We start from the raw sequence: 25,001 nt of genomic DNA on the forward strand, positions 1-25,001 counted from the left end.
AGGGAGTAATTTCTAAGGTGACATTCAGTGGATGGGCTTCCCCATCCCAGCCTTGGCCCCTCCCCTTCCCCCAACTGACCCGTCACTTCCAGGGGCACCAGGTCCTGCTCATCCTCGATGCCCCTCACCACCTGGCAGCGGTAGAGCCCGGAGTCGCTGGCCCTCAGTGGCCCCAGTAGCAAGGTGGCGTTGACCCGGTGCCGGGGGTAGGCAGGTAGTGACACGCGTCCCTGCCAGCCCTTGGCCACTCGAACCACGTTGTCCTTGGCCACTAGGATGGGCAAGTCCTGCCGTTGGCCTGATGCAGTCCGCACCTTGGTCCACTTGATCCGAGGAGCTTCTCGGGCTGCACCTGGCCGTGGCCACAGGGTGAAGAGACAGGGCAGGGCCACCAGCTCTGCCAGCGCAGCCCGCACCGACCCAGACCCCACCTTCTGCATGTGGAGCCCCTTCTCGGCAGTGGCAGCAGCAGTGGCGTCCTGTGTGCCTGGGGTGGAGAAGGTGGAGAGAGGGCCTGACTGAGAAGCAAGGACCCTCTGACTGAGGCCAGAGAGGTTAGGTTGCCTACACAACATCACAATGTCGTACACAGATCTGTGACCTGCAACCCAATCTGTGAGCAGAAGAGGGGTAATGGGGTCGAATCCCTTCATAGTTCTGCCTCCTCTCAAAGTCCAGACCCTGGAGGCCAGGGATTTAACTCTCAGTGTCACTGACTCACTATGTGTCCATGGGAAAGTCACTATTCTGCTCTGAGCCATGGTTTCCCCAAAAGTTAAGTGATAGGCATCCATTGGAAGAGAAACAGTGTTTGTGGAGTACCTTCTATATAACAGGCACTTTATAAATAGCAATCAGCTCATTTGATTTTCATAACCATCTGCAGAGGTAGCCATGTCTCATCCTCTTTTGGGGGAGTTGAGGAAATTGAGGCTCAGAGACATCATTATAATTGCGTAAGGCCACAGAGCAAATCAGGAGGCATTGCTAAAGTCTGGGCTTTTGACCGCTACTGGGGAGATGCCAGGGAGAGGCACACAGACCTTTATTTCTATTGTCCTACCCAGGGCAGGCATCACTAATCAATCTTCATACTATTCTCTCTCCCTCTTTTTTTTCTCTCTCTCTTCAGCTCATCTCAGCAAAACAGTGAGAGGCGGGAAACTCTAGCCTCCGCTGGCAATGACTAAAAATAACCTCTCAGGTGTCTTGTTCGCTTTTGACTGTTCAAAGACTTTTTTCATCTATTCTCATTTTATTCTCCAGACCAAGCCAGAGAACCAGCAGGAGAAGGCTCTCAAGTTAAAAAGCTGCCCCATCTTGTCAATTCTCCACACCCCAACCTCTCCCAACCCACAAGCCAACTCACCCTGTTCCCCAGCCACAAAGAGCAGCATCTGGAGAATCAGGAGGCCTGAGACCCAGACAGACATGGCCCCCATCCTGGACCTGAAACAAGATGGAGAGGAAGGAAGGGGTGAGTACAACCCTCCTAGACATTTGGCATGAAAGGACCAATTCCTCCCACTCTACGGATCTGGAAACTGGGGCTCAGAGAGGCCAGTGTGTCACCCAAGGTCACACAGTCAGCAAGCCAGAGCTGAGCCAGAATCCGAACCCAGGACCAACTGACTTCAGAATCCGAGCAGTGAAGTCCTATGGTCAGAGCATGGGTTCTGGAGGGAATCAAACCTGGGGTTGTCTTTTGCCTGTTCCTTGCTGGGTGACCTTGAGCAAGTTGCTTAGCTTCTCTGTGCCTCAGTTTCTTTGCAGGTCAGATGGGGATAATATGAGGTAGTTGGAAGGGATAGATGAGTCAATATAGTCAATACATATAAAATGCTTAGAACTGCCTGGCATGAAGGAGTAAATTTCAGCTGCTATTATTATTATTGACTTTAACATAGCCAAGATCAAAGTCCCATTTTTCAAGTCAGCCTCCCAAATCAAATTGGGGGCTCCTAGAGAGCAGCAGCCAGTCCTGGTCTTCCTGGGGTCCCCAGTTCTGGCAGCAGACTGGACTCCAAGCCAGCCTGTAATCTGGGTTTGCTGACTGACACGATTCTCAGCTTCAATTCCAGGATTTGGTTGTCGCCAAGATTCTATTCCTGGTTTCTGGGATTTTTGAAGAGCTGCCAAGTCCCAGCTGGAGGAAGGGACCTCGCCCTCGCCCACCCCATCCTCCCCCTGAATCCATACTGACTGGCGAAGATGCCTTCCAGGTCCACAGAGAAACTCCAGTTGCGGGTCTAGACTCCTATAGGGGTTGTGGCACATGAGCATAAAGTGGACAAATAGTGAGCACTACCTGTAAGCAAGGCCCATTCCAAACACTGGGATACAGCAGTGCCCTCCCAAACCTCACATTCTTCCAGAGACTAGAAACCCTGGGGTGGTGGTGCGTCCCACCCCTCTGGAACCCCCTTCCCCTTCCCCCCCTGGGGGGGCTCAGAAGGTGGGGGCAGATGGGAAGTTAGAACATCACCTACAAACCCAGCCCTTGCACCCTCCTCCTGATAAAAGAAGAGCCAGTGTGGATGGAGTCCAGAATAGGGTCCTGTGGGGGACAGCTGGCCCCACCTTAGGGAGGCAGGCCAGGGACCTGTCCGTGGTGCTGAACTCTGGGGCAGCAATGCAGTGGCACTACCCACCCCCTTGGTCTCCTTCTTGCCTTCTTAGGGCAGCATCTCGGGGTCCAGAGAGGGTGACCGGTTTTCCTGGGACTGCACAGCAGGGCAGAGGCAGCTTCTGGGACGGTGCCCCTAACTACCGACCTGTAAACCTCAGCAACCTCTGCCTCCATCCCGGGCTGTCCTCATTTCTCCCCCTCGGAACCCTGAGTGGGGTGGGATCCCCTGATGGCTGTCCAAGGCCTGGATGGGTATTAGAGGGTGGGGCAGGACTCTGGGCTGCTCCTACCCCAAGAGAGTTTTAGGAGGGGGCAAGTTCAGAGAATTCTCATGCACGTGCACACACACACATACTCTGTACGGTTAAGAGCTCAGACTATATCCACATGACTTGGCTTCAAACCCTGCCTCTACTCCCTACATGTTGCATGATCCTAGACAGCTGCTTCATCACTCCGTGCCTCAGTTTTCCCACCTGTAAAATGGGGATCAACCAGCACATACTTCAGAGTGTTATTGTGAGAATGGAATGAGCTAAGACTTGTCAAGTCCAAGAAATGTTCACTTAAACAACAGCTTCTTATACACAAAGCCTTGTGTACAGACTCAAATATGCAATGGTGGTCCAACAAGGTGACACAAAAAGGTTCAGTTGCACTCCCCCCCCATGCCCTCCCGCACACACTCCATCCCCTCCAGTTGCACCTCACACACCCACACCCCTTCTCTTAGAATACCTCTTCCCCAGGGCCACAAGAGGTGAGCATTTACACAGCTGTCTGGGGCTTGTCCCCTCATTAATAATGCATGAGCCTCATACATATGCAAGTAGGGGCCTGTGGGGCTTTGTGGGAGGGGTGGCCCAGGAGGGGGGAGAGAGAGAGAGAGTGTGTGTGTGCGCGTGAGCACGCGTGTGTCTCCTCCTCCCTCACATCCACCTCCTGTCTCAAGCCACTGAGTGAGGGTGAGTTTGCCAGTAGGCATTTTTGTGTGTTTGTGCCTGGGTGTGTGTCCAGGCAAGGATATCCATGAGGTTGCCCCCTGTGGTGTGTGAACATGTACGAGGGTCCACAGCAGCAATATGCACTGGGTGGGGCGTAGGGGACCCAGTGTAGTCTCTGGATGTGTGGGTTCAAGCACCCCTCAGCAAGGGCTATGAGCACACGTGTGTATGTGTTACTGGCCTGGGAGTCAGAGCGTATTTGCGTGCTCCTTGGAGAAGAAAGGAAACTGGGCTCAGTAAATCATCCCAGGTTGTCCCTTGGAGACCTGAACCCCTGTCAATGTCTCTCCCATTAGCTCCCCAACTCTGTACACAGACCACATCTCACACTCACCCACTCAGGGTCCACGCTGCCAATCACATGGAGAGGACCCTTGCTGCACACACGGGACACATACACAGCCACACACTCTAGGCTCAGAGCCTAGGAGACACACACACTCACAGATTCACAGTGACATTAACAAAGAGAGACAATATGGGCACTTACAAGCCAGGCAGCACGTCTTCTGCACAAAGACACACACCCACAGTCTCAGGCTCCCCACATAAACCCCTCGATGAGGCCACTCTGTCAGACACAGTTCCTCACACACACTCACTCACGTAGCTGCCAGCCCCTGGCACAGACCAGGCTGGATAAATTGTGGCTTTGGTGACTGGTGGGCACACATCATTTTGCCTGGTGAAGTGGCCCCCAGCACAAGTTTCCTGACAAAGACACAACCTTGGTCACATTAGAGTCACAGAGGACCCCGGGTCCCCCCATAAGCACATGCCTTCTCCCAGTACGGGGTAGACACACACACACACACACACACACACACACACACACACACGCAAGTCCCTACCTCCTGGGGGACACCTTCTGTTTGGAAATGTCCACAAGCCAACGAGGCTGCTGGGGTCTGGGGTCCCATGGTCTGCCCAGCCCTCACTCCCGGCCCTTGCCCCACATCCCCCGCTGGGGCCCAGCGCCAACCCTCTCCTCAGCCTGGCTGTCTCCCATTAATGCTGCTGAGAGGAACAAAGAGGAACAGGGATGGGGATTGCTCCTGCCCAGGCTGGGCCTGGGGTCCCAGCCCCCTCCTTCCCAGCGCCTGTGCCCCCAAGCCAAGCCAGGACTTCCACATGCATCCATGTGGCCAGATGGAACGGAAGGCGTGAGGCAAGGATCTGTGTCTAGCTGTGAGAACGTGGCCAGATGTGGAAGTACTGGGGTGGCTCCCCCCTAGAGACTGGGTGCTCTTTACGGGTCCGTGGGATCCATAACTGGGGGCTTTAAGAGGCTCTCAACTAGCATTAACCTCGGAGACACAACGTGCTCCCTGGGAGAAGGGACAGCACCCCAACTCCAAGTCCCAGGGAACAACAGGGACCACCTTGGGATGGAGCCCCCAGAGCGTCCTCCCTGAGTCAAGATGTGGTGACAAGACTTGAGCCAAAAAGACAGGGAGACTGCAGGGCACCCCTTCCCTGTTGGGGTTTACTCTCAGGGCAGACCCCGTCCATTGGGCTCAGGCTGGTCTGGGGGCCTCCTCCCTGCTGCAGTCCAGCCTGGAATCCTGCATTCATCTGCAAATTGGGAATCCCCACTTAAAATCTTGGGGTGTCTCAGCACAGACACAGGGTGCCCTGTTCCAGAGTCCCACACACAACGTGTGGATGTCCCCCTTTTCTCTCTAAACTCGGGGTGCCCCTTCCCTAGCCTTGGTTCCCAGTGCCTCCCCAATTCTAAGACCCACCCCCAGCCCGGCCCCTTCCCCATTGCGGGGTCGTCTCCGAATTCCCCAGACAACCTTGCCCCCAAATCCGAATCCCCTTAACATTCCCAAGCCCTCTCCCAGTGTGGGTTCCCTCCCCAACCCGGGGCTTCCCTCCCCCTCTAAACCCCCTCCCCATTCTGGGGGCTTCTCTCTGATCCCCCCTCCCCAATCTCGGGCTCTGTTTCTATTTTCAAGGACCTCTCCCTCAACGCGGCCCCCTCCCCACGACGGACCCCCACCTGGCTCCTAGCTCGGACGCATCCCGGGGCGGTCAACCGGCACAAAGGACGCGGTGGCTGCGCTCAATCCGCGCCGGGTCCACCCTTGAGCCCTGTGCTCCGCTCGCCCCAGCGCCGCCTCAGCGCTTATAAAGGGACTGCGGGGCTGCTCTGCGCATGCGCTCCCGTCAGCCCGACGCCTCCAACTGCGCGAGGGAGGGTGTTCCCTCTGCCTAAAACCCCTCCCTCTTCCTACGACCACTCACCCCACCCCGGGGAAGACTGTTCCTGACTTCCTCCCATTCACTTCGCCCCAGGTGCCACGTTAAGGGTTCCCAGATGCCCCGCAGTGGGGCCTGCTCCATCTTACAGATGGGGAAACTGAGACCCCAGGGAGATGAAGTCTCTCCCAAGGTCACGCAGAGGGGAAGGACTGAGCTGGGATTCCAACCCTGGTCTGCCTGACTCGGCAGGTTCACCCTGGAAGCAGTTTAGGCTACAGTTACTGTTTTACACCATGTATAGAGAGGAAGCTGAGGCTCAGAGAGGACAGAAAGCTCCCTGGTTCACACAGCTGGTAAGAGACTTGCAGAGTCAGAGCCCAGGTGTGTCACACCCAGAGCTGTTTCTGCCCGCGCCACCTAGAACTATCATTCATTAATTCATTCATTCCCTTATCTAGTCAACTTCTATGGAGCACCTGCTGTGGACCGGGTACTGTTGTTACAGAAATACTTTTGCTTTGAGCAGGCAGCATGTGCGTGTCTTTGCAGGGAGACCCCTGATCTTAAAAGGTCTACAATAGAATATTATTCAGCCATTAAAAGGAATGAAGTACTAATATATGTTACAACATAGATGAATTTTGAAAACGTTATGATGAATGAAAGAAGCCAGACACAAAAAGTCACAGTATGAGTCCGTTTATATGAAGTGTTCAGAACGGACAAATACAGAGGCAGAGAGTAAATTAGTGATTACCAGGGGCTTGGGGGAGGGGGAACAGGGAGTGATTGCAAATGGGTACAGGGTTTCCTTTTAGGGTGATGGAAATGTTCTAGAACTAGATAGTGGTGATGGCTGCACAATAATGTGAGTGTAGTTAATGCCACTAATTGTACACTTTCAAATGGTAGATTTTATGTTCCGTGTATTTTACCACAATGAAAGATGGAAACGAAGGAGAACAGATACTTAAAAAAATCAGCCCTCTACCCAGCTGGCCTTCCTTCCCAGGGTCTTAGTTTCTCAGCACTGAGAATGGGCTGTGGTAGTTGGAGGGTCTGTTCACTCCACCAGTGTCCTGCATCTGTGTGTATGTGTGTGTGTGCATCTCTGAGGGTGGGTTTCAGTCTGGTGGGGGGACAGACAAACAGGGAACTAGATGATTTCGGCAAGATTACCAAAAAAGGGGTGAGAATGAGTGAAGGACGAAGACCCCAGGGGAGCAGCGTTGCCCTGGAAGGTCTGTGTCAGGCTGCTGTTCCGGGGGTGGGCTAGTGGTGGCCCTAGGGGTCAAAGTGACACAGTGTCCAACTTCTCATCACAGAGGAGGGATGGAGGTCGGGGATCACACTGATATAAGTGTCTACAGGTGACAGGCGGTGGAGACAGGGATCTGGGTGACGTGTGTGGGAGCTGCAGCTTGGCCTCACAAGTCCACAGTTCAAAACCCCTCTCTGGGGAGTTCCCTGGGGGTCTAGTGATTAGGATTCGGAACTTTCACTGCTGTGGCCAGGATTCAATCCCTGGTTGGGGAACTGAGATCCTGCAAGCCGTGCGGCATGGCAAAAACAAACAAACAAAAAACCCCAAAAAACCAAAACCCTCTCTGCAACTCCTAACAGTGGTGTAACTCTGGGCCAGCCATTTCGTCTTTCTGTGCCTCAGTTTCCCTGTCGAAAACAGGGACAATTAAGAGTAACCACCTTACAGGGTTGCTGGGAGAATGAAATGGGAAGTAAACACACAAGCTGGGGGCTGCTATCGTACTGCTGCCCATTTTCCAGATGGGAAAACTGAGGCTCGGGGAGGTAGGGCATGCACTTGAGGTTGCAGAGTATGGGCAGGGGCCAAGTGGGAGTCCAGGTCTGTGGCTTCAGAACCAAGTTGATCCCCATCCTGACTCCGCCCACCCTTTCACTCCCCCACCCCCTGGCTCCCCTGGCTGGTGCCAGGGCTGAGCTTAGAGGGGCTGGCCTGGAGCCCGGGAGCAGGCTGTTGCTGGGGGCTTGAATGAGGCAACCTTGCCTGGGAATCTGCCGGGCTCAAAGAGCTATTTATAGGCCGGCACTGGGAATGGGCCAACCACCCCCCTCCTCCAGCCTTGAGTGCTCTCTCTGTCTCCTCTACACTGGGGCCTGGGCCAGGGGCTGCTGCGAGTGCGGGGAGGGAGCAGGGGAGGGGGCTTGTGAGCCAGAACCGGAGCAAGGAAGCAAGACCCTCCAGGACATCTGGGCATCAGGGGTGGACAGTGTCCCCCGAAGTGCTTTTCACACACCCAAGGTGACGTACTGACAGGGCACATGCAACCATATTCACTCCTGTCACATACAATGTTACCAATAACCACTGATACAAAGCCATATGCCAGAGACACAGTGACAGCACAGGCAGCTCATATACAACCATACCCAGCCAGGCCACATATAAGTCACACTGGCCATACATAAGTCATGTCTGCTGCACAACCAAACTCACAGCTGTGAGCCCAGCTGCACCTAGTCCCTTCACACTCAAACACACCCATTGCTGTGCACACCCATCGGAACTTAGCCTTCCTGGCAGCCACAAACAGCCCACATTTTCCCCGTGTTGTTTATACCCTACTATGTTTACAGCCGTGGCATTACCTACAGACAGCCAGCACCCAACCATGATCACTTGACACCAAGTTACCAACAGGGAGACAGTCCCCCCGGGGCCATGCTCACAGCACAGCCACTCATACTCAATGCTCAGCACGGCCAGTCGGCCAGTCGTGGCCCTAGGTGTTCTCACGTAAACTCAGCTCAATCCCTTCATGCTTGGCCGACCTCTCTCATGCCTATTGTCATCTCCACTTCCCCAGGCTTCCAGGCTCCCAGGCTTGCCCCCTGCCAGGACCAACAAGTCCAGTTGGAAACAAGTGAGCATCCGTTTACTCTGAGCTGGGCCCTGCGGTACTCATGCAGGCCTCGGTGGATAAATCAGACCCGGATCTGCCCCATAGAGGGGCTGCCAGCCCAGGGGACTCCATCACCCCCACCCCACAGACCCTCCAGGCTGGAGTCTTGGGGCAACCATTACACTTATTCCCCAGGGGGAACTGAGGCCTGAAGCAATCTGAGGGCTTTTCCCTGCCCTACTCCGGGATGACAAACTCATGGGAAGTGGGACCTGTTTTCTGCCATGAGTGTGGCTGCCTCCCCAGAGAGAGTCCCTGCTGACCCATACTTGCTGTGTGACTTCAGCAAATCCCTGACCCTCTCTGAGCGTCAAGTCCTCTCCTGAAAAATGCAGAGCTCAGCTCAGTGGAGAGAGTGAGCTCTGGAGAGAGCTCCAGAGTCAGACTGGGGTTTGTATCCCGGTTCCCCTCGGTGACCTTAGCCAAATGACTTCTTTGCTTCAGTTTCCCTCAGCCAACCAGAGTTACAGCTCCTGGCTCTTCTAGACCTCCCTCTGCCCCATCCCCTGGGGTGAGGGAGGAGGGAGTGCCTAGTCTCTTCTCACTAAGGCAAATGAATGGACCACTTTTGGCTGCCCTGCTGGGAGCTTAGAGTTGCTAATTCCCTGGAGAAACAGGAGGCTCTTTCATGACCAGGCACCGGTGGGGTGAGGAGGCGGGAAGGGGGTACAAGCTGGCTTTATCCCAGTGGGCAAGGTGGCTCCATGCCAAGACCAGGAGTGGCAAGGGGGGCCCTGGGGCCATGCATATCCTCCCTGGGAGCCAAGTGGCTGAGTGGCCGTATCCTCAGCTGTAAAATGGGAGTGACAGAGACCAGAACAGCAGATTTAATGATCCTGTGGATGGAGACAAACGTGGCTTCAAGTTAAACACAGGGTAGGCTCTCAACAAATGTCAGCCACTGTTGTTATGTGTCAGCCTGAAGAGCCCCCTGAATTCTCCAGCAGTCCTATAGATTTCCCTCCATTTCACAGATGAGGGAACTGAGGCTCAGAGAGGTCAACATATTTGTCCAAGATCACACAGCCAATGAGTGAGTGGCCCAACCAGGATTAGAACAGGATCTGGGCCCTCCAGGGTCCATGCTCTTCCTAAATTCCTCTAGGGGTAGGGAGGTGTTTTTTGACACCCCAGCCCCAGCCCTGAGACCAGTAGAGCCTGGTCTGGATGGCACCAGGCCATGACTGAATGCAAGAAGTCCTGGCAGGCAGGGGCTGATGGGGCAGCCCTTCCGCTGGTGTCCCAGTTTCCCAGCCAGCCTCCACTCCTGGTGTGGACTTGGGCAGACACTAGTAGGATGTCAGGAGAACCATTCCCCTAGCCCTTAAGAAAGGGACTGGATCCCAGACCATTCAGTTAAAGCCAGGAACTGCAGCCTCCTGCCAGTGGCTGCTCTGTCTCAGAACCCTCCATTCATGCAGATTGGATGGGTGTGCTGCCCTTTCTCAAACACCTTCCGTGACTGCTTTAGGCCCAGCAGGATCTGGCTCCACATATTTTATTCAAATTCATGGTCTTTCATCCAACTAGGCCTTTGCTTATGCTGTTCACCCTGTCTGCCCCCCCCCGCCCCCCAATTTTTCTCACCCTGGTGAATTCCTGCCCACCCATTAAAGTGCAGGATAATATCCCCTCTCCCAGGAAGCCCTCCCTCCAGGTAGACCCCCTGCTTCCCTAGCCCTATCTCTCCCCCTGGCTCAGCCCTGGCCCCATGGGTCTCTGAGTGTATGTGTCTAGTTCTGTCTTCCCCAGATTGGGAGATCTTCAGATATGGGGCTGGAACTGAGGCCTCTCACAGTCCTCAGAATCACTCAGCACAGGGTTGGGCGGTGGGGAGTGGCAGTTGTTTACTGAATCAGAGAACCAAACTTTTAGCCGTGTATCTGAGGTTTTGTATAATCCGGTTTGGCAAACTCCTCTTCATTCTTCAAAACCCACCTCACATTACCCCTCCTCCAAGAAGCCTGTCCCAGGCAGCATTTACTAAGAAGACAGATTTGGAAACCGGGCCTCCTGTGTCCCAGTGGGGACACGCGAGGCTGATAAAGACTTCCAGTACAGTACTCGCACCATCGTAGCCTCTTCCTCAACTCTTCCTTTGGCCTCTGGGAGGCAGTGAAATGCAGGGGTTCCCAGGCGGCAACAGCAATCAGAGAATGAATTCGGCCGAGTTCATTCTGCCGGTAGGATGACATCATTATAAGACGGCTCTCGGACACCAAAACTAGGGCTCTATACCCGCGGGCACCAAAGGACAGCTCCCTGCACACAGTGGACATAAATTGCTTTAGATGCCGGCCTTTTTCCTCCAGCTCCGAGGGATAGGCAATCACTGGACAAGGACCTTTTAAGAGGCGGGCGCTGAGGGGGCGGGGCTCAAACTAAACCGCGCCCCGGGAGCGGGGGCTGGGCGAGCCTGAGGCACTCTGCGCCTGCGCGGTGTTCACGCGGTTCCGGGTACTGATGTTGGTTTCCCAAGCTGTTTGCAGAGAAACTAAGGCACCGAGAGGGAGCGACTGCTTCCGAAACCCACAGGAAACCCGTTTCCCTTCCTTGGACCCACTGTGAAAGGCTTGGCCTCGGGTCATCGGCAGTGTCCCCGAAACTCCAAATTTTTCTGGCAAGGGGGTGGTCAAGGCGACATTTAGGACTGGAGTGACGGGGCAGTGACTGTTCTTGTGCCGTGCTACAGGTGAGGACGTGAAGACTCTGAGACTCTGAGCGTGAACAAGGTCGCGCTTTGGCGGCCGGGATTTGAACCCGGACTGAGCCCAGCTCTTAGTCCTGCGAGGCTTTGTGGAACCGAGATGACCCACTCTTTGGTTTGTCCAGAGACAGTGAGCAGGTGAGAGCCCCGGGCGGGGGTGGGGTGTGAATGGCGGCGGGCAGTAGCGGACGGGGCCGTTGGCCTGGGATAGTCCCTCCCTAGTGGACAGAAATGGGGGAACCGGTGGCGAGGGAGGGGTGGGCCCAGTAGTGGGCGGGCCCTCGCCGCAGGGCTCAGCACCTCTCCACACGCCGATTCTGGTTGCCTCTAGGGTGAGTTCGGTGCTGAATCGTAACACTCGGCAGTTTGGAAAGAAGCATCTGTTCGACCAGGACGAGGAGACCTGTTGGAACTCGGACCAGGTGAGGCACCCTCTCCCTGGATCCTCCACCCCTAGTGTGAATCAGAATCAGGGGTCTGGGGCACCCTGAGAATTTGGGTGCACCCCAGCTGGACAGTTAGGTTGGCCAGGGAGGGAACCCGTGTTCACTGTGCTCCCCACCCACCATGGACTCTGTGACTGAGAGAGGCACAGCTGGGCTCTGAGTCTGGAGTGACCATGGACCTCTATTTCTCTGCTTCCAGGGCCCCTCCCAGTGGGTAATACTGGAGTTTCCCCAGCGCATCTGTGTCTCCCAGCTGCAGATCCAGTTCCAGGGGGGCTTTTCCAGTCGCCAGGGCCGCCTCGAAGGTACTGGAAGGCCCTGGAAGATGGGGGATTAGAGGGGGTATGCTGGCTTCACTGCTCCTTTCTCTGCTGCAGGTTCTCAGGGGAGTGAGGCTCTTAGCAAGATTGTGGACTTTTATCCTGAGGACAACAACTCGCTTCAGATATCCTGCCTCAGCCTCTGGGTGGGGTGGTCTGTGCCTCTGAAAGCTGTGGGCCCTGGCATGTGACCTCGAGCAACTGGCCTCTGGGTCTCCATTGCTTCACCTGTGAAATGGGCTGATGATAATCTGTTCTGTGTTAGAGTTTCAGAGGGACCCACAGTGTGCTGGGTCACCCAGCACATTTGTAGTACTTGAGCTGGGGCTGGTGGGTGGGAAAAGATAAGGCATCTGTTTCCCTTGACTGCCCTGCTTACACTTTCCCTGTGCCATCTGCTGAGGTGGACCGGCTGAAAGTGACATTTGAGGACACCACTGATTTCTTTGGCCGAGTGGTCATCTACCACCTGCGGGTGCTAGGGGAGAAGAAGGTGTGAGGCCACTGGGTGGCTGCCTCGTCCAGGAAGTTCTCTGGGAAGCACAGTGAAGTCCTTCAAGTTCTGCACAGAAGGTTTATTGGTTCCTCTTGGAAAGGGCCCCCTCCCACCGTCTGTCCAGGAGCTGCCTTTGAAGCCAGTTCTGGGTTCCCCCAGCTCTGGGTCGACCATTTTGTTCCCTGAGTGTCTGAGTCCCTGGCAGACGGCGTTCACTCAGGGGTGGCGGGCACCAGGTTGCTCTGGAAGAGTTTAAGGATGTGGTTCTCGATCACCTGTTGCACTGGAAACAGAACAGGGAAAAGGTGGGCCATGAACTTAACAGCGGCTGCAGAGGCACAGGCCAACCTGTACCTTCCCCTCAGGGCAAGAACAGGGGCCTCAGCCCTGGGACCTGGATGGAGGACCCATTTCATACACAGGGAAATCCAAGCCCTTGCCAGAGCACAGCTGGGAAGACAGAGGCCCCCCTCTTAGGAGCCTCTATTTCCCCTGAGTTTGTAAAGATGCATTTTTGGAGGCTTTTCAGAATTATAAAAATATTCCTTACCAAATAAAATTGTCCAATTGGAACTTTTATGAAAAGATGAGAGGGACTGTGAGGAATTACTTGTCTCAAATGGAATAAAACTCCTTCAAGGAAGGAGTGGGATATTTCCCACACACCCCCACATGACCCCAGGGGGTCAGTTCTGTTAGGATCCCCCCATTTTCTGAAGTGGGGAGTCAAACTGGGGTCTGCCTACAGCCCCTACTCATACCCACCTCTTGCCGTGGAGGGGGCTGGGCTCCATGGCCATGTGAGCTGTGGCCCTCCTGGTATCCTCACCCTGCCAGGGGGCCTCCTTTGGGCCTCTCAGTGCCTACATGTCCCCCCATTATGGCCCCTGTCACTAGCCCCATGTGCCTCGGGCTGACCTTTCCTATATCCCAGGGCCACGGCGAGGTCCATTGGGGTGTAGCCAGAGTCTGCCTCAGTGGTGAGATCAGCTCCTCGGGCTGCAAAGCAGAGCAGACACTGCAGAGAGGGCTGGGCCTGGGGACCGGGAGCCCGGGTGGGGCACGGGGACTCGGGAGGTCCAGTGACTACCCACTGTGCAGCCACAGGTCTGCTGGTTGCTGTGTGGTCTTGGACAAGAGCCTGACCTCTCTGATGAATGTGGCCAATAGAATCTCCACATCCGGGGTCTCTGAGGCACGCAGGGTGTGGGTTCTCAACCCAGTCGGCCAGATCCCTGTGCTATTCCTGCTACCTCCTGTCCCCACATCAATCCTCTGGGCAAAGCAGGCAGCAGCCACCCATCCCAAGAGCTGTTCAAGCAGAGCTCAGACCCTTCCCTGGCCCTCAGGATTCCTGCAGAGCCACGTGGGGCTCTAGGGCCCCTCAGGCTAGCCTCTACTCCTACTCACCCAGCAAGGCCTCCACGCACTTCACATGGTTCCCACGCACGGCATACAGAAGTGGTGTCCCTCCATTCTGTCAGGGACGGGTAGGGGGCAAGCAACACTATCTTTTCCAGATTCTCACGACACCCCACACCCACCAATTTAATATGGTTCCTCCTTCTGCTTGTCACTAGGCCCATCTAGCTTCTCCTTTGGGCCTCAGCTTAGATGCCCCTTCTTCCAGGAAGCCCATCCTGACTTCCCTTGGCTCTACAGGCAGCCTCTGGGCTCTTGCAGCTAGCTGTCTGTGTATCTGCCAACATAGTGTTATTCACTATACCTGAGCTGTTTATGTGTCGGCTATCCCCGCCCCCCCCCAAAAAAAACTGGGAGCTCTATGAGGCTTGGGGATGGGTCTGTCTTGCGTTCTTAGCGCCCAGAGCCAGCCTGGTACCCTGTGAGGTGCCCAGGGCCAGTGGGTGGCACCTTACCCAGTCATAGATGTTGATGTCCACGTCGCGCTCCAGCAGCAGCCCTACAATGTCTGTGTAGCCACCTGTGCTGGCCAGCGACAGGGCGCTCTCCCGCTCTTTGGCCAGGATGTGGGGGTCGGCACCCTGGGGGGAACAGAGGGGGACAGTGACAGAAGGGGGGGCAAAAGGAGGAGTGGGTGCATCCCCTGCAATCTTGGGGTCTCCATGTTAGCTCCATCTTACAGACACAGCACCAGCAGACTCAGCTGAGACCCTGGCCCGCCCTCGAGTCCCCAGGAAGCCCCCAGCTGGGCTGGGACGCACCCATTCAAGCAAGAAGCGGACGGTCTCGATCTCTCCAAAGGCGGAGGCCCAGATGAGGGGGGTGAAGCCTCGCTCGTCCGGCTTGTTGATGAGGTTGTCTCCTGGCAGGAGGGGGGTGGTACCACTGGGATGCACCCCTGCCCACTCTCCCCAGTGCTGCAGAATTGGGGGCAGGGCAGGCAGCTGGGGTCAGATGTGGGGCGGGGAAGCATACATGTGGATGCACACACGGACATGCTCAGACACACTTACAGACATAGGTACACATGTGGAGACTCAGGTCATGTCAGCAGCCACATGCACCCACCAGCATGTGAGGTCACACAGGCACGGACACACCGGCACACGAGCGTGGGCACACACCTTTCCTCAGATGCTCCTTCAGTTGGCTCAGCTCCCCCTGGGCTGCGAGCTGGTGGATGGACAGGGCTGGGGGGCAGAGAGAGGTAGAGTCCTCACCTGTCCCATCTGAGCTCCATGCCCCAGTTTATTCCTTGTCCAAAGTTGCCCCTCTTAGCCCCTGCCAGCCCACTACTTCTCTCCCCCGTGGGGACCGGGGTCCCACTCACAGTCCAAGGTGGCCGGCAGGGCTGATACCTCATTCCCCCGCTGCCGGTTGGTGAGGGTCGTGGAGTGCTTTAGGGAGCTCCCTGCTGGGAGAGAGAGAAAGGGCCTCAGTTTCCCCTCATTCCCCAGTATGTCTTGGGCTTCAGACCAGACCCTGGGGGCTTGGAACTACCAGAGACAGTGCGTGGCTCCACTGTTCACTCACTCCATCCTCCCAGATACCCAGGGTGTGGATTTCTCCTCCGCCCCTGGCAAGATTCTGCACAAACGAGACAGTCCCTGCCCTCAAGGGGCCCATGGACAAGTTGGAGAGTCAGACAGAAATGGAGAAATACAATGAGAGCTTAAGTTAAAATACATGTTCAGGAGAAATGAAAAGCAGGTGGAAGGGGGTGGAAAGAAGGGAGGGCAGAGGGTGAGTCCCTTTTAAAGAAAATGGTCGGGGAGGGTCACTCCAAGGAGGTAACACCAAATGAGAGCTTGGCCAGTTGAAGAAACCTGGGGAGAGGTGTGGGAAGAGCATTTCACACAGGGAATGGTAGGGACGAAGGCCCCAGGGCAGCTGAGTTAGACATGTTCAAGGATTCCAGTCAAAAGAAACCCTTGGGTCCTTGATAAGTCAAACAGAATTATCATCTGACCCAGCAATTCCACTCCTAGGTATCTACCCCAAAGAGTTGAAATAATGTGTTCAGACAAAAACTGGTATACGCATGTTCACAACAGCACTATTCAGTCACTAAAAGGAGAACCCAAATGTCCATCAATGCATAAATGAATAAACTAAATGTGGTCCAGCCATACTGTGGAATGTCATTCAGCTATAAAAGGGATGAAGCACTGACACACCATACAATGTGGATGGACCTTGAAAACATCTTGCTGAGTGAAAGGAGTCAGAACGGGAAGAGCCACATGTTGTATGAACCCATTTATATGAAATGTCCGGAACAGGCAAATCCATAGAAACAGAAAGCAGATTTTTGCTTCCCAAGGGCTGGAGGAGGGGAATGGGGAGTGACTGCTAATGGGCCTGGGGTTTTCCTCTGGGGGTGATGGAAATGTTCTAGGACTACATAGAGGTGGAAGTTATATACCATTGTGAATGTACTTACTGCCACTGAATTGTAAGCAATTTTGGTTAAAATGGTAACTTTTATGTTACGTGAATTTTACCACAATTTAAAAAAATAATAAGCAACCCCTCACAGGGTGGAGATGGAAGACACATCCAAGGACACAAAGACAGAAGTCCCATCTTGGGCCTGACATTCCACCGTTCTTGTATCCCAGAAGCAGGAGTCCAGGGTAAGTATCCTACCTTGAGGTGAGGAGGTACCAGAATCTGGTTCAGGATTCCCAGGCTCCGGGGTGCAGGGAAAGAGACTGAGGACCACAGTGTCTGAGCCGTCAGGGGCCTCACCCCTGGGGTCTTCGGGGTCCCCAAATTCTGGGGTAGAAGGCTGCTGGGTCAGGCTGAGATCCTCTGCAGGCTGGGTGGGCTCCATGGGGAAGCTGGTGGAAAGGCCAAACAGGGAGAGATGGCAATAATTATTGACAACTCATTAAATAGGAACTGACTGCATACCTGGCCTCACACAGTGAGGGTGGGTAAACTAAGACTCAGCCGGGAAATTAAAACCAGAGTCCAACTGCTTCTCAGGCCCACTCCTCCCCAACACCAGAGCACATACAATATGCATTGCTTAAAAGCCCTGGCTCTGGGGTCAGCCATCTGGGTTTGAATCCCTCCACTTATAGGCTGTGAAAACTTGGGCACATTACTTAATTTCTCTAAGCCTCAGTGTCTTCATTAGTAAAATGGGGGAAAGGAGGACTAAAAAAATCATGTCTGTAAATATGTAAGCAGGAGGCCTGATACACGGGCAGATCTTAAACGTCCGCTGTGTTTTTGTTTTTGTTTTTTTTGAGGGGGGGAATCCCTAGAATGAGTGAGGGCTCAACAAAGATGTGATTGGTTGCATCCCACCCGCCCCTCCCAAGTCAATCCAGGAGGTCCACTCACCTCCAACGAGCCTCCTCTGTCACTCCACGCCGCAAGCCCGGGTCCCCCCAAACTTGGGGGCCCAACTCACAAACTTTTCTCTTCCAATTGATGTAATGGGTAGCAAAATGGAGCCTGGACCCTCTGCGCCCTGGCTTCTTCTGCCGGGACGGAGAGCAACTTGATACGCGACCGCTACCCACACCGCAGAGTGCCTCCACTGCGCCTGCGCGCCCCCGCCCCCCCGAAAGTGCGGAAGGGCTGGAGCTGTATGAGCTGTTTCTGGCCCTTTAAGGCTTGGGGGGCGTGGCTTCCGCTGGGGCAAGAGCTATGGAATTGCGCCTGCGCTTCCTCGTCCCCGCCGCTCGGGAGGGAGCCTAGTAGGAACGGGAGGGGTGGGCGGGGCCTCAGAGGGCTCGCGAGAGTTCCCTGACCTTCTCCTACCTCTCTCCCAATACCACCCACAGGTTTTCCCAGAGGGAGCCAAGTGGCTCCACCTTCGGACAGACGGCGTCCCCGTCCATAACAATGTCTCCTGTGCGGTCCTGGGGGCTCAGGAGTATGTGCAGGGATTTGGTGGCAGCAGAGGGGTACAAGAAGGGAGTTTATACGGCCCGAAGTGGGCACTGTGTGGAGTATTCCCACAATATGCCCCCGGAAAAGGGGTTCGGTAAAGGAGGGCGCCCTTCCCCTGCCTGAGTGTCCCTCCTGGAGCTTCAAGGGGTTCCCGGCCCCTCTTCACCCACCTGCCGATTGCCTCTTTCCCCAGTCTCTAACTCACAGCCCTTCTCCTGTCTGGGTAGACTAAAGATCGAGGAGGGCAGGCCAATGAGTAGCGGAACTGGAGAAATGCGGTGCCCCAGTTTCCCAGGGATGGTTTAGGCAGCTGTCTCCACCCCAGACTTCCGGTTCCTGTCCTCGAAATAGGGCCGCAGGCACCATGGAGGAACCGGAGATGCAGCTCAAGGGAAAGAAAGGTGGTGTGGGGCCCCGGGCGGGCGGAGGGGTCAGGAACTCGCAAAAGGGCGACCAGACTGGGGGCGGGAGGGGGCCAAGGCGCGGAGGGAGCGTTTAGGAGGTGTGATTGAACTGCCACGAAATCGCGGCTCGGCCGCTGACTAGTTTTGAAACATTTAGAAAGTCTCTGTGCCTCGATTTTGCCATCTGTAGAATGGAGAGTATAATAGACTCCCTCCCTCCCTCCCCCCATAAAATTGTGATAATTCAGTAACTTGATAAATATTTTTAAATTTTATTTATTTATTTTTGGCTGTGTTGTGTCTTGGTTGCTGTGCGGGCTTTCTCTAGTTGCGGTGAGCGGGGGCTACTCTTGCGGTGCGGAGGCTTCTCACTGCGGTGGCTTCTCTTGTTGCGGAGCACGGGCTCTAGGCGCGCGGGCTTCAGTAGTTGTGGCACACAGGCTCAGTAGTTGTGGCACACAGGCTCAGTAGTTGTGGCTCACGGGCTGTAGAGCGCAGGCTCAGTCGTTGTAAAACCCGTGCTTAGTTGCTCCGCGGCGTTTGGGATCTCCTCCGACCAGGGCTGGGACCCGTGTCTCCGGCATTGGCAGGGGGATTCTTAACACTGCACCACCAGGGAAGCCCCCCCGGGGAAGCCCCCAGTAATCTGATATCTGTAAAGCATTGGAAGAACGCTTGGGGCATGGCAGTTGCTGTGCGTATTGTTTCCTTTGTATTTATGCATTTGCATACGTTTACATCAACTTAAAAAATATATGTAAATCACATAGTTACAAATTACAAAATGCCACAAGTTATTTTTAAAGTATAAACGTCTTTGATACTTTATTATATATGTTATTACTAGTTAATTTTTTCTTTTTTTTTTTTAACAAATTTATTTGTTTATAGTTTGTTTGTTTTTGGCTGTGCTACCCAGTTTGTGAAATCTCAGTTCCCCCACCAGGGATTGAACCCCGGGCCACAGCAGTGAAAGCCCGGAATCCTAACCACTAGGCTACCAGGCAACTCCCACTAGTTAATTATTTAGAAGTCACAAGTACATGTAATTCCATATACTTCATATTAGCGCTGTGAGGTGTAAGCTACTGTGCTCATTTTCAAAACAAGGAGGCCGAAGAAGGTAAGAGGACACATAGTTTGGAGGTGGCAGGCTGGGCTCTGCCTGAGTCAGGACACCGTGGTGAGCTGGACAAACCCAAACTGGACAGACTCATAGACATCCTCCCTTGACTCCCAGACACATGTGGGTTCTCTCCCTCACAAACTACACTGCCCTGCACAATAGCATAGGGTCCATCTCTGTAACAAACCTTGAGGTGGGTACCTTTATCATTCCATTTTTGCATATGAGGAAACAGGCTCAGAGAAGCCCATGCCCTCACAAATCAAATTTTAGGTAAACATGTAACCTAATAAAGAATGAGAATTTTTACACCTGAAACTAACACAACATTGTAAATCAACTGTACTCCAATATAAAATTTAAGAAAAAAATAGAGTGAGATTTTAAGCATAAGGGAAATGAACAAAGTGCTGAGGCTGAGAGTGAAGGTGAAGGGACATCTGATTAAGCTTGGTGATTAGGGAAGGCCTTGCCCAGGAGGTGACATTTGAGCTGAGACATGAGGGATTAAGAGAAATGATGGTTGGGGGGGGGAGGGAGGCAGTGTCAGTGGTGGGATCAACAGGTATGAGGGCCCTGAGGTGGCAAAGTATTCAGAGCTGTGCTGCAATACAGTAGCTACTGGTCACAGTACTTATGCATATTTAAATTAATTAAAGTTAGATAAAATTTAAAATTCAGTTTCTGAGTCACATCAGTCACATTTCAAGTGTTCAGTAGCCATATGTGACTAGTGGCTACCATATTGGGCAGTATAGATTATAGAAACTTTCCATCATCGCAGAAAGTTCTTTTCGACAGTGCCGAGAGTGTCCAAGGACCAGCTAGGAGGCCATTGTGCCTGGGGCAGTGGCTGAGGAGGGCAGAGGCGGGTAACAGCAGGTAGAACATACAGGGCCTTAAGGGCCATGTTAAGGAAGGCAGATTTAATTTCTGGCTGATGGGAGTGTTTCAACCAAGGGAAAGACATATCTGATATATTCTTTAGGAGCTCATGCCATCTGTTTTGTGGGGATTGGATTGTTGGCAGGAGTGGGCGCGGGGAGACCAGAGAGCAGCTGAGTTTGGCATCCAGGTGGGAGACAGCTATGTCTGGACCAGTGAGGGCAGTACAGTGTTAAGAATGGGTGAGTTCTGGGGCTTCCCTGGTGGCTCAGTGGTTGAGAGTCCACCTGCCGATGCAGGGGACACGAGTTTGTGCCCCGGTCCGGGAAGATCCCACATGCTGTGGAGCGGCTGGGCCCGTGAGCCATGGCCGCTGAGCCTGCGCGTCTGGAGCCTGTGCTCCGCAGCGGGAGAGGCCACAACAGTGAGAGGCCCGCGTACCGCAAAAAAAAAAAAAAGAAAAAAGAAAGAATGGGTGAGTTCTGGGCTCTGTTTTGCGACAGAACAAGCAGGGTCTGCTCATTGATGAGGTAGGAAGGGCAGGGGCAACCAGCTGTCTGCTGTTTGTTGAAGCAGACCCTGGGATGAGGATTTGTGTGTAGTCAACTTACCAAGAGAACCCCACAGAGGAGAGGGGGCAAACAGGACAGGGCCGGGGAGGAAGCTGAGCAAGGAGTGACCTCAGGTAAAATCCTGCAGAAAGAAGCCACAGTCTGTTCCCACAGGGGAGCTCACAGGGATGGGTCACACTTCTGAGTTGTTTCGACACACAGCACAGGACATGGGCTTTCCTACCCCTCGGTGGTCAGTCATGGCTGAGAGCCATCCACCCATGTAAACTTCCAGGCACTTTTGGGTCTGGTAGCCAGTGGGCATCTGAAGAAGAATCTTGGATTTTGTCACTGGGGTAAAAGGAATGTGAGTAGATCCGAGCAGGTGGTAGCAGTGTCCACTGTAAGTGGGTTTGGGAAGGGAAAGATCATGAATTCACTGGACACATTAATGTCATCAAGATTGAAGCCCTGCGCTCTAGAGCCCGCGAGCCACAACTACTGAGCCCACGTGCCACAACTACTGAAGCCCGTGCGCCTAGAGCCCGTGCTCCACAACAAGAGAAGCCACCTCAATGAGAAGCCCGCGCACCACAACGAAGAGTAGCCCCCCTGCTCGCCACAACTAGAGAAAGCCCACACGCAGCAACGAAGACCCAACACAGCCATAAATACATACATACATACATACATTTATTTAAAAAAAAAAGATTAAGTCCCTTTTGTGACTCCCAGATGGAGTTGTTCGGCCCTGCTGTGACCATCTCCTGCAACCCATCACCGGGGCCACAGGTGACCCAGCCACTGGGAGGGACACTGGATACTCCTCTTTACTCTGGCTGGACTCACGGGTTGAGCAACCAGGAGTCTGATGCTTTGTCTCCTTGACCCCCTGTCCACCCTACCCTCCCGTCCCACTTTGTCGACTGTCGATCCTGGACCCAGTAACAGACAAGTTCACTGAGAGTGTCTACGTCCTGGCCAACGAGCCATCCGTGGCCCTGTACCGGCTGCAGGAGCACGTGCGCCGCTCTCTGCCTGAGCTGGCCCAGCATAAGGTGAGCCGTCCCCGCCCCAGCCACCAACCTCTCCCAGGGTCTGCACCTTGTGAGCTGGGGCCTACTCTGTTGGTGCAGGGGTCAAGGCTGGGACACCAGCAAGGAGGCACATGGTCACCAGCCCAGATAGGGGCTGGGTGGACAGATCTGGGGCAGATTTGGAAGAAGGGGACAGCAGGGTCTGCATTAGTTGTGACCTGTGTGGTGAGAAGGAGGCAGCCGTGTGAGGGAAGGATATGCCAGGCAGAGAGAACAGCCTGCTCAAAGGCCCTGAGCCATAGTCGCTATGTGTTCACAGAAAGCCCAGACTGATGAGGCGTGGGAGTGGCAGGAGGAAAGATCAGGGGCTGGAGGGGGCTGCTCTCTACAGCCATGGGGATTGGTGTTCGGGTGCTCCATCCCAGACAGCTGGGAGGATGGAGGTCGCAGCCACCCCTGCTAACAGCCCCCAACCCCCTGCAGGCTGACATGCAGCGGTGGGAGGAGCAAAGCCAGGGAGCCATCTACACGGTGGAGTACGCCTGCAGGTGAGCGCCACAGCCTCCGCGCTGCCACGGTCGCCCTGTTATGCCCCGGGTGTTCAGGGGCATCTCAGCCGGCTGCCTGTGAGCCTTGCCCTGCCTGAGTAGAGGCATGCGGATCTGGACTCACCTGGCCACAGGGCAAAATTCCAGCCCAGACCTGTGCTTCTCGCTATTTGCTGGCTTCTTCTGGCCCTCAACCCCTCCCCATCTGTCACAGGAGGGGCTGATAAGGACTCCAGGAGGTGCCTCAAGGGGCCAATGTTTCCCACCCACAGTTGGGGACCACAGACTGGCTGGTGGGGTGGATGGCAGCTGGGGGGGAGGGCCAAAACATGAACATGACTGTTTATTTTTTAATGTTTATTTCTTTCCAATTTTTTATCTTGTGGTTAAGATGCAAATTCATCATCTTAACCATTTTTAAGTGTACAGTTCAGTGGTATTAAATACACTCATAATGCTGTGCAACTATCCCCACCATCCGTCTCCAGAATTCTTTTCATCTTGCAAAACTGCAACTCTGTCCCCATTAAACACTAACTCCCTGTTTCCCGCCCCCCATTCCTGGCACCCACCATTCTGCTTTCTGTCGAAGAATCTGACTATTCTAGGAACCTCACATAGGTGGAATCATACAGTATTTGTCTTTCTGAGGCCAACTTCTTTCACTTACTGTAATGTCTTCAAGGTTCATCCATGTTGTAGCATGTGTCAGAATTTCCTTTTTTAGGGCTGAGTAATATTCTATCATATGGATGGACCACATTTTGTTTATCCATTCATCTGTTGATGGACATCTGGGTTGCTTCCATGTTTTGGCTACTATGAATAAAGCTTCTGTGACCGTGGATATACCATTTATTATTTCTGTTTGTTTAACTTTCTCTAAATATCCAGATTTTTTAACCCCAAGTGAAAGACGTGCCTGAGAATAAAAAGCAGTAGTTGGTGTTTCTTCCCATTGTTGCAGCTTTGCCAGCCTTGCCTCCTGTGCTCCTGTTGGTTCTGTTCCCCATGACTGTATTTCATGACCTGGCTTGTTCCGTTTGCTTTAGGAGTTGGCGACTGTAATTAGGAGTGCTGTTTGCCTCTGGCTTGGGCTGTGGGTTGTTTTGGTGGAGGCTGGATACTCCCCAGCAGCTCTCGTCCGTGGCACTGTGCGGTTTGCCTGCCTGTTTCTGTTGTGTGGTCGAAGGTTCCTTGACAGGAAGTCGTGCCTCTGGGAGTTCTGCCTTCACCAGCCTTGGCCCTTCCGCTGGGACGGGAGGGTGACCCAGACAGATGGCATCTTCCTGAGGATGGTGGTCACAGACACCCTCCTTAGCTCCAGGAAGAGTAGAAAAGAAATGGGAGTTTTTCTCGCAGCTGCTGAATAGTTCCCAGACAGCCCAGAGTTCATCAGAAAGGTCCAGGTTCAAGGAATAACAAATCAGTCTGTACTTTCTCCCAGTTCCTCTAGCCGTGCTATCCAGTGCAGGAGCCCGGATCCCAGGTGGCTGTTTACACTTAAATTTTAATGAAATAAAATGGAAGATTCAGCTCCTCAGTCTCATGAACCATATTTCAAGTGCTTAGCAGCCCTAGGCTAGGCAGGGGGCCAGTCTGCTCCGAGCTCTGAGCACTTCTCTTTAGTGAGATGTGAATTTCTCTAATGCTGAAAGACTGTTTCCTTTATGGACATGAAAGTGCCCTTTTAGTTGTCTAAATGTTTTATGCAGCATTAATGGTTGGTGTAAAACTGAAAGATGTTAAAATGGTATATTGGTTGGGGTGAACTATTCAGTAGTGAGCTTATGTTAGATAGCTTTTTTTTTTTGCGGTACGCGGGCCTCTCACTGTTGTGGCCTCTCCCGTTGCGGAGCACAGGCTCCGGACGCGCAGGCCCAGCGGCCATGGCTCACGGGCCCAGCCGCTTGACGGCATGTGGGATCTTCCCGGACCAGGGCACGAACCCGTGTCCCCTGCATCGGCAGGCGGACCCTCAATCACTGCGCCACCAGGGAAGCCCTAGATAGCTTTTTATCAAGGTGGACGGGCACTAGGAAAGCTGACTACATTTGGTGGTGTCAGATGAGCAAGTTAACGGAGCGGCAACAGCCGACGCTCCCGCCTTTTGATCTCATAGCCATAAGCAGGTCCCTGACTGATAATAAATGGGAGTGATTTCTTTGTCTTTAACAGAAGGACTTTAAAACGACCCTCTTATTTTTACTGCAGGTGTCGTTGCACAGGCAACTTTCTGGCGTTAGCAAGGCCCCACGTGGCTTGGTGAATATGTTCCTGTAGTGCTGTTGGAAGGGACATTTTCATTAGACATCCATCAATGTAGCTTCAACACCAGAGCTTAGCACAGCTTTGCAGTAGTGCCCC

The 25,001-nt window shown here is 53.9% G+C and overlaps 4 protein-coding genes across 15 annotated transcripts in view; 2 read left to right on the plus strand and 2 right to left on the minus strand.

Moving 5' to 3' along the window:
• Positions 1 to 5,768, minus strand: part of NCAN (neurocan) — a 25,064-nt gene extending 19,296 nt beyond the window's left edge. For both annotated transcript variants that reach the window (XM_049707312.1, XM_033401364.2), the window contains exons 1-3: positions 5,639 to 5,768; positions 1,370 to 1,449; positions 80 to 487 (exon numbers count right to left, since the gene is read on the minus strand). In XM_049707312.1, coding sequence (XP_049563269.1) covers positions 80 to 487; positions 1,370 to 1,442 — 481 coding nt within the window. In that variant the 5' untranslated portion in view covers positions 1,443 to 1,449; positions 5,639 to 5,768. The remainder of the gene's footprint in view (positions 1 to 79; positions 488 to 1,369; positions 1,450 to 5,638) is intronic.
• Positions 1 to 13,339, plus strand: part of NR2C2AP (nuclear receptor 2C2 associated protein) — a 16,844-nt gene extending 3,505 nt beyond the window's left edge. The window contains exons 2-7 of one of the 3 annotated variants that reach the window (XM_049707317.1): positions 1,267 to 1,477; positions 11,476 to 11,628; positions 11,822 to 11,912; positions 12,136 to 12,241; positions 12,314 to 12,381; positions 12,636 to 13,339. In XM_049707317.1, coding sequence (XP_049563274.1) covers positions 11,591 to 11,628; positions 11,822 to 11,912; positions 12,136 to 12,241; positions 12,314 to 12,381; positions 12,636 to 12,755 — 423 coding nt within the window. In that variant the 5' untranslated portion in view covers positions 1,267 to 1,477; positions 11,476 to 11,590 and the 3' untranslated portion in view covers positions 12,756 to 13,339. Of the gene's footprint in view, positions 1 to 1,266; positions 1,478 to 11,208; positions 11,629 to 11,821; positions 11,913 to 12,135; positions 12,242 to 12,313; positions 12,382 to 12,635 lie in introns of those variants that run through there. The other 2 variants (XM_049707316.1, XM_004277502.4) reach the window with 2 other exon arrangements.
• On the minus strand, positions 12,817 to 18,348 carry RFXANK (regulatory factor X associated ankyrin containing protein). 3 transcript variants are annotated; one of them, XM_004277501.4, is made up of 10 exons: positions 18,254 to 18,348; positions 17,529 to 17,668; positions 16,824 to 17,017; positions 15,505 to 15,588; positions 15,299 to 15,364; positions 14,936 to 15,036; positions 14,630 to 14,755; positions 14,163 to 14,229; positions 13,671 to 13,751; positions 12,817 to 13,035 (listed from the first exon to the last, which is right to left on the minus strand). In XM_004277501.4, exons 3-10 carry the CDS (start codon positions 17,008 to 17,010, stop codon positions 12,965 to 12,967), a joined length of 783 nt encoding a protein of 260 aa, XP_004277549.1. In that variant the 5' UTR covers positions 17,011 to 17,017; positions 17,529 to 17,668; positions 18,254 to 18,348; the 3' UTR covers positions 12,817 to 12,964. The 3 variants fall into 3 exon arrangements, with proteins under 3 accessions (XP_004277549.1, XP_012391194.1, XP_033257256.1); XM_012535740.3 differs by lacking the exon at positions 18,254 to 18,348 and having other exon boundaries at positions 15,505 to 15,585; positions 17,529 to 17,911; XM_033401365.2 differs by lacking the exons at positions 13,671 to 13,751; positions 18,254 to 18,348 and having other exon boundaries at positions 17,529 to 17,910.
• Position 18,349: 1 nt separating this feature from the next.
• Positions 18,350 to 25,001, plus strand: part of LOC101270309 (BLOC-1-related complex subunit 8) — a 34,372-nt gene continuing 27,720 nt past the window's right edge. For 5 of the 7 annotated variants that reach the window (XR_007476235.1, XR_007476236.1, XM_049707315.1 and 2 more), the window contains exons 1-3: positions 18,350 to 18,484; positions 21,995 to 22,107; positions 22,570 to 22,634. Coding sequence is in view for 5 of the 7 variants with exons in the window: in XM_049707315.1 (XP_049563272.1) it covers positions 18,448 to 18,484; positions 21,995 to 22,107; positions 22,570 to 22,634 (215 nt within the window). In the remaining 2 variants the exon portion in view is untranslated. The remainder of the gene's footprint in view (positions 18,485 to 21,994; positions 22,108 to 22,569; positions 22,635 to 25,001) is intronic. The other 2 variants (XM_049707313.1, XM_049707314.1) reach the window with 1 other exon arrangement.

The sequence above is a fragment of the Orcinus orca genome, chromosome 3 (assembly GCF_937001465.1).
Source record: "Orcinus orca chromosome 3, mOrcOrc1.1, whole genome shotgun sequence".
In the NCBI taxonomy this organism is placed as follows: domain Eukaryota; kingdom Metazoa; phylum Chordata; class Mammalia; order Artiodactyla; family Delphinidae; genus Orcinus; species Orcinus orca.

Coding starts and splice junctions, on each gene's coding strand:
- RFXANK (XM_004277501.4), bottom strand. CDS start 17,010: ATGGAGCCCACCCAGCCTGCAGAGGATCTCAGCCTGACCCAGCAGCCT. Junction 15,037..15,298: donor GAAGGAGCATCTGAGGAAAG/GTGTGTGCCCAC, acceptor CCCTCCTGCCAG/GAGACAACCTCATCAACAAG. Junction 14,756..14,935: donor TCCGCTTCTTGCTTGAATGG/GTGCGTCCCAGC, acceptor TGTTCCCCCCAG/GGTGCCGACCCCCACATCCT.